This window comes from Ascaphus truei, chromosome 3 (assembly GCF_040206685.1).
Source record: "Ascaphus truei isolate aAscTru1 chromosome 3, aAscTru1.hap1, whole genome shotgun sequence".
NCBI lineage: Eukaryota > Metazoa > Chordata > Amphibia > Anura > Ascaphidae > Ascaphus > Ascaphus truei.
In genome coordinates this window covers 327,231,842-327,237,861 of record NC_134485.1, presented here as the reverse complement: position 1 = coordinate 327,237,861, position 6,020 = coordinate 327,231,842, and the positions used below count along the sequence as shown (strand labels likewise).

The window sequence follows — 6,020 nt, the reverse complement described above, 5'->3', positions numbered from 1 at the left end:
GTGTAGGTGGTCGTTTCCGAGACACGGAAGTGTCTCGCTCTTCGGTGCGACAGCAGACCGGCACGTTGTCTCGCTCGAGTCGCCTTGTTGAGGGTGGGACGTCACGGACGGGGTCTGACCAATCGCGAGTGTCCGTGTTGCGCGCCCTCGAGATCCCGCGGGTTCGGATGGTCGCTCGCGCGCTCACGGTGCAGAGGCGGGAATATGGCGGACACGGTGGAGATTCACAAGCTGAAGGTACTACAAAAGCCCCCGGGGGAGTGGGGGGGGGGTTGAGTTACTGGGAGTGCTGGGGATCCGCGAGAGGGACAAGGCCATGTGCTGCTCCTGCAATGTTTCATATCCTCTCTGTATGTAATATAGGACTTACATGGGGAGGCCTTCATCCGATAGGGAATTGACAAGGGCTGAGGATGGTTTATATATATATATATATATATATATATATATATCAGCGGCACTCCTTCAATGGGAAAAATGCAGGAAGCCATGTGCAGCTCACGAATATGGAACATACAGGGTCTTGAATGATGTCCCCTGTGCAGGGCCGAAACTTCGCTGTTGTTGTTGGACTTCAGTTAATGTATGATATATATATATCTTACACAATCTCTTGTGTATGTGCATATAGATATATATATATATATATATATATATATATATATATATATATATATATATATATACACATATACACACACACACACACACACACACTTAGTTATGTGGGTAAAAAAGGGACAGAAACCCTCCACAGTAAAACATAGCAAATGGTATCCCAAAATCCCTTGATGCAGTGGAAGCTCGACTGCTAAAACTCTGACTCTGACCCTCATTCTCTCCCGTCTTGATTACTGTGACCTCCTGCTGTCCGGCCTTCCTGCCTCTCACCTGTCTCCCCTACAATATATCCTAAACGCTGCTGCCAGAATCACTCTAATCTGTCTCCGCGTCTCCCCTCCTTAAATCCCTCTCCTGGCTTCTGATCAAATCCCGTATCACACACTCAATTCTCCTTCTCACTTTTAAAGCTTTACACTCTTCTGCCCCATCTTACCTCTCAGCCCTAATTTCTTGCTATGGACCATCCCGACTCTTGCGTTCTTCTCAAGGATGTCTTCTTTCTAACCCCTTGGTATCAACTTCTTCCACAAGGACCAGGGGAGCGTCGTTAGTAACCATGACAATAAAGAAACATCACATAGTGTAGTAATGTTACAAAATATTTGGCAATGAAAGTGGGCTCGCAAATGGCTACTCACAACAGAGTAGATGTAGCAAGCAGTCATCCAACTTAAGGGGTAGATGATCCCATAGGTGTGCAGCAATATTCAGCAGCCAATCTCAAATGAAGAAGAACAAACCAATGTGTAGAATGAAAGATATATTGACAAACAGTGAAATACAATTCAATGCTTACACATAGGATGATATTCAAGCGCGGTGTATAACATGTAGCAGGTGCACAGCGGGTCGCGATCTCCCTGTGTAGCGCACTGCTCTCCGGAATACTTCCACATCCACGCCGGGGGGTCACACGTCACTTCCGGTGTGGCAGGAACCTCCGGACTCATTTGAGACTGGCTGCTGAATATTGCTGCACACCTATGGGATCATCGACCCCTTAAGTTGGATGACTGTTACATCTACTCTGTTGTGAGTAGCCATTTGCGAGCCCACTTTAATTGCCAAATATTTTGTAACATTACTACACTATGTGTGATGTTTCTTTATTTTCATGGTTACTAACGACGCACCCCTGGTCCTTGTGGAAGAAGTTTGTGAAACAGTCTTCACTAAGGGTTGAGTGTGTTTGTTTTCCTCCATATCACTTATAGTTCACTAATAAGATTATATTTTCTCACATTTGTGCACTGTCAACATTTAATTTTAAACACTATTTTATGCACTATTATTTTGGGTTTGTGAGAGTGCTATTCAGCACTTTTTGTGTTATAACCCCTTGGTATGTAAAGCCCTCTCCCGCCTTAAACCTTTCTCACTGACTGCCCTGCACCTCTGGAATGCCCTTCCCCTCAATACCCAACTTGAACCCTTTCGACCCTCCTTAAGACACACTTGCTTAAAGAAGCATATGAGTAGCACTGTGGCTAATATTGGACACATCTTTTACAGTATATATATATATATATAATGTGTGGAAGTGCTGGGTGATAATGGTGAAAGGTGGGGTTGCAGACCTGCCTTAGACATGCAGATGAGCATACAGTTGTATTTGCATATTTGCTTTCCTGTGGAGGGTTTTTGTCACTTTTTTTACTCACCATAACTTAACTCAGTATTATATATATATCTATCTATATATATATTTATATATATATATAATCAGGTATGGAGATTAGCACTCACGTTTTGATGTAGGAGGCAGATGCTTGTCCTATAGGTAGTATGTAGACATATGGTGACCAGGGGATCCTAATAGCCAAAAGAAGACAGCACACTGCAGTGTTGATATCAAAAAAAGTGTATTACGTGACACAGGGCCGCCAACGTTTCGGTCCTCCCAACGGGACCTTCCTCAGGGCAGTGCACCTCAGACTGACACAAGCACCCATATATACCCCTTAACACATACTAAAAACACCTGACAACAATCATGAAAATCCAAATTGTGTTCGACAAATCACCCAAAAATCTACTCGCCCAACCAAAAATCTACTCGCCACCTAGTCCCGCCCCCAACCCCGCTTTAAAATAAAATATATAAATAAAATACATTTAATAAATTCCTAGTCAGAACAACATTCATTTTTGACATAAATGTATTTATTGTATTACATTATACTACAATTAGACGTGTGTGTGTGTGTCAATGTCGGATCTAGAAATAAAAGCCAGATGTGAATGACTAGTTTCCTGAACCCCTTAACCAGTGTCTAGACGTCGGCGCTTCACAGAGAGAGAGACAGACAGACAGACACACACACACAGAGAGCGGCACACACACACACAGAGAGAAAGAGAGACACACAGAGAAAGAGAGAGAATGAGAGACACACACACTGAGAGAATGAGAGACAAAGAGAGAGTGCGACAGAGAGAGCGAAGAAGAGAGTGCGACGGAGAGGGAGCCAGAGAGAGGGAGACAAAGAGGGAGAGGGTGACGAGAGAGGGAGAGGGTGACGAGAGAGGGAGAGGGTGACGAGAGAGGGAGAGGGTGACGAGAGAGGGAGAGGGTGACGAGAGAGGGAGAGGGTGACGAGAGAGGGAGAGGGTGACGAGAGAGGGAGAGGGTGACGAGAGAGGGAGAGGGTGACGAGAGAGGGAGAGGGTGACGAGAGAGGGAGAGGGTGACGAGAGAGGGAGAGGGTGACGAGAGAGGGAGAGGGTGACGAGAGAGGGAGAGGGTGGCGAGAGAGGGAGAGGGTGGCGAGAGAGGGAGAGGGTGGCGAGAGAGGGAGAGGGTGACAGAGAGAGGGAGAGGGTGACAGAGAGAGGGAGAGGGTGACAGAGAGAGGGAGAGGGTGACAGAGAGAGGGAGAGGGTCGACGAGAGAGGGAGAGGGTGACGAGAGAGGGAGAGGGTGACGAGAGAGGGAGAGGGTGACGAGAGAGGGAGAGGGTCGACGAGAGAGGGAGAGGGCGACACATGGAGAGGGCGACACAGGGAGAGGGCGACACAGGAAGACGGAGAGGGTGGTCACACAGGGAGAGGGTGACAGGGAGCGGGACAGGGTGACACAGGGAGAGGGTGAGAGGGAGAGGGTGACACAGGGAGAGGGAGAGGGTGACACAGGGAGAGGGAGAGGGTGACACAGGGAGAGGGAGAGGGTGACACAGGGAGAGGGAGAGGGTGACACAGGGAGAGGGAGAGGGTGACACAGGGAGAGGGAGAGGGTGACACAGGGAGAGGGAGAGGGTGACACAGGGAGAGGGAGAGGGTGACACAGGGAGAGGGAGAGGGTGACACAGGGAGAGGGAGGGGGTGACACAGGGAGAGGGAGGGGGTGACACAGGGAGAGGGAGGGGGTGACACAGGGAGAGGGAGGGGGTGACACAAGGAGAGGGAGGGGGTGACACGGAGAGGGTGGGTGACACAGGGAGAGGGGGAGGGTGACACAGGGAGAGGGGGAGGGTGACACAGGGAGAGGGGGAGGGTGACACAGGGAGAGGGGGAGGGTGACACAGGGAGAGGGGGAGGGTGACACAGGGAGAGGGGGAGGGTGACACAGGGAGAGGGGGAGGGTGACACAGGGAGAGGGGGAGGGTGACACAGGGAGAGGGGGAGGGTGACACAGGGAGAGGGGGAGGGTGACACAGGGAGAGGGGGAGGGTGACACAGGGAGAGGGGGAGGGTGACACAGGGAGAGGGCGAGGGTGACACAGGGAGAGGGCGAGGGTGACACAGGGAGAGGGCGAGGGTGACACAGGGAGAGGGAGAGGGCGACACAGGGAGAGGGTGAGACGGAGAGGGTGGGTCACACAGGGAGAGGGTGACAGGGAGCGGGACAGGGTGACACAGTGAGAGGGAGAGGGTGACACAGGGTGAGAGGGAGAGGGTGACACAGGGAGAGGGAGGGGGTGACACAGGGAGAGGGAGGGGGTGACACAGGGAGAGGGAGGGGGTGACACAGGGAGAGGGAGGGGGTGACACAGGGAGAGGGAGGGGGTGACACAGGGAGAGGGAGGGGGTGACACAGGGAGAGGGAGAGGGTGACACAGGGAGAGAGAGAGGGTGGGTGACACGGAGAGGGAGAGGGTGGGTGACACAGGGAGAGGGTGGGCGACACAGGGAGAGGGTGACACAGGGAGACGGATAGGGTGGGTCACACAGGGAGAGGGTGACACGGAGAGGGAGGGTGACACAGGGAGAGGGAGGGTGACAGGGAGCGGGACAGGGTGACACAGGGAGAGGGAGGGTGACACAGGGAGAGGGAGGGTGACACAGGGAGAGGGAGGGTGACACAGGGAGAGGGAGGGGGTGACACAGGGAGAGGGAGGGGGTGACACAGGGAGAGGGAGGGGGTGACACAGGGAGAGGGAGGGGGTGACACAGGGAGAGGGAGGGGGTGACACAGGGAGAGGGAGGGGGTGACACAGGGAGAGGGAGGGGGTGACACAGGGAGAGGGAGGGGGTGACACAGGGAGAGGGAGGGGGTGACACAGGGAGAGGGAGGGGGTGACACAGGGAGAGGGAGGGGGTGACACAGGGAGAGGGAGGGGGTGACACAGGGAGAGGGAGGGGGTGACACAGGGAGAGGGAGGGGGTGACACAGGGAGAGGGAGGGGGTGACACAGGGAGAGGGAGGGGGTGACACAGGGAGAGGGAGGGGGTGACACAGGGAGAGGGAGGGGGTGACACAGGGAGAGGGAGGGGGTGACACAGGGAGAGGGAGGGGGTGACACAGGGAGAGGGAGGGGGTGACACAGGGAGAGGGAGGGGGTGACACAGGGAGAGGGAGGGGGTGACACAGGGAGAGGGAGGGGGTGACACAGGGAGAGGGAGGGTGACACAGGGAGAGGGAGGGTGACACAGGGAGAGGGAGGGTGACACAGGGAGAGGGAGGGTGACACATGGAGAGGGAGGGTGACACAGGGAGGGAGAGGGTGACACAGGGAGGGAGAGGGTGACACAGGGAGGGAGAGGGTGACACAGGGAGGGAGAGGGTGACACAGGGAGGGAGAGGGTGACACAGGGAGGGAGAGGGTGACACAGGGAGGGAGAGGGTGACACAGGGAGGGAGAGGGTGACACAGGGAGGGAGAGGGTGGGTGACACAGGGAGGGAGAGGGAGGGTGACACAGGGAGAGGGAGAGGGTGACACAGGGAGAGGGAGAGGGTGACACAGGGAGAGGGAGAGAGAGTGACACACTCACAGACACACTCTCACTCAGACAAATACACACACACACACACACACACACACACAAGCACTCACCTGCACGGCAGTGGGGCCTCCACACGGCAGGAGGGGTCGCACATGGCAGCGGGGGCAGCACCGGGTGAGGGATTTCCCCTGCTTAGAGCAGGGAGTAGCTCCGGTTAGGGGATTTCCCCTGC

The 6,020-nt window shown here is 54.2% G+C and overlaps 1 protein-coding gene across 3 annotated transcripts in view; it reads left to right on the top strand.

Moving 5' to 3' along the window:
- Nucleotides 1–102: 102 nt before the first annotated feature.
- The window catches only part of SARNP (SAP domain containing ribonucleoprotein), a 63,581-nt gene continuing 57,663 nt past the window's right edge, over nt 103–6,020 (top strand). For all 3 annotated transcript variants that reach the window (XM_075591382.1, XM_075591383.1, XM_075591381.1), the window contains exon 1: nt 103–237. In XM_075591382.1, coding sequence (XP_075447497.1) covers nt 205–237 — 33 coding nt within the window. In that variant the 5' untranslated portion in view covers nt 103–204. The remainder of the gene's footprint in view (nt 238–6,020) is intronic.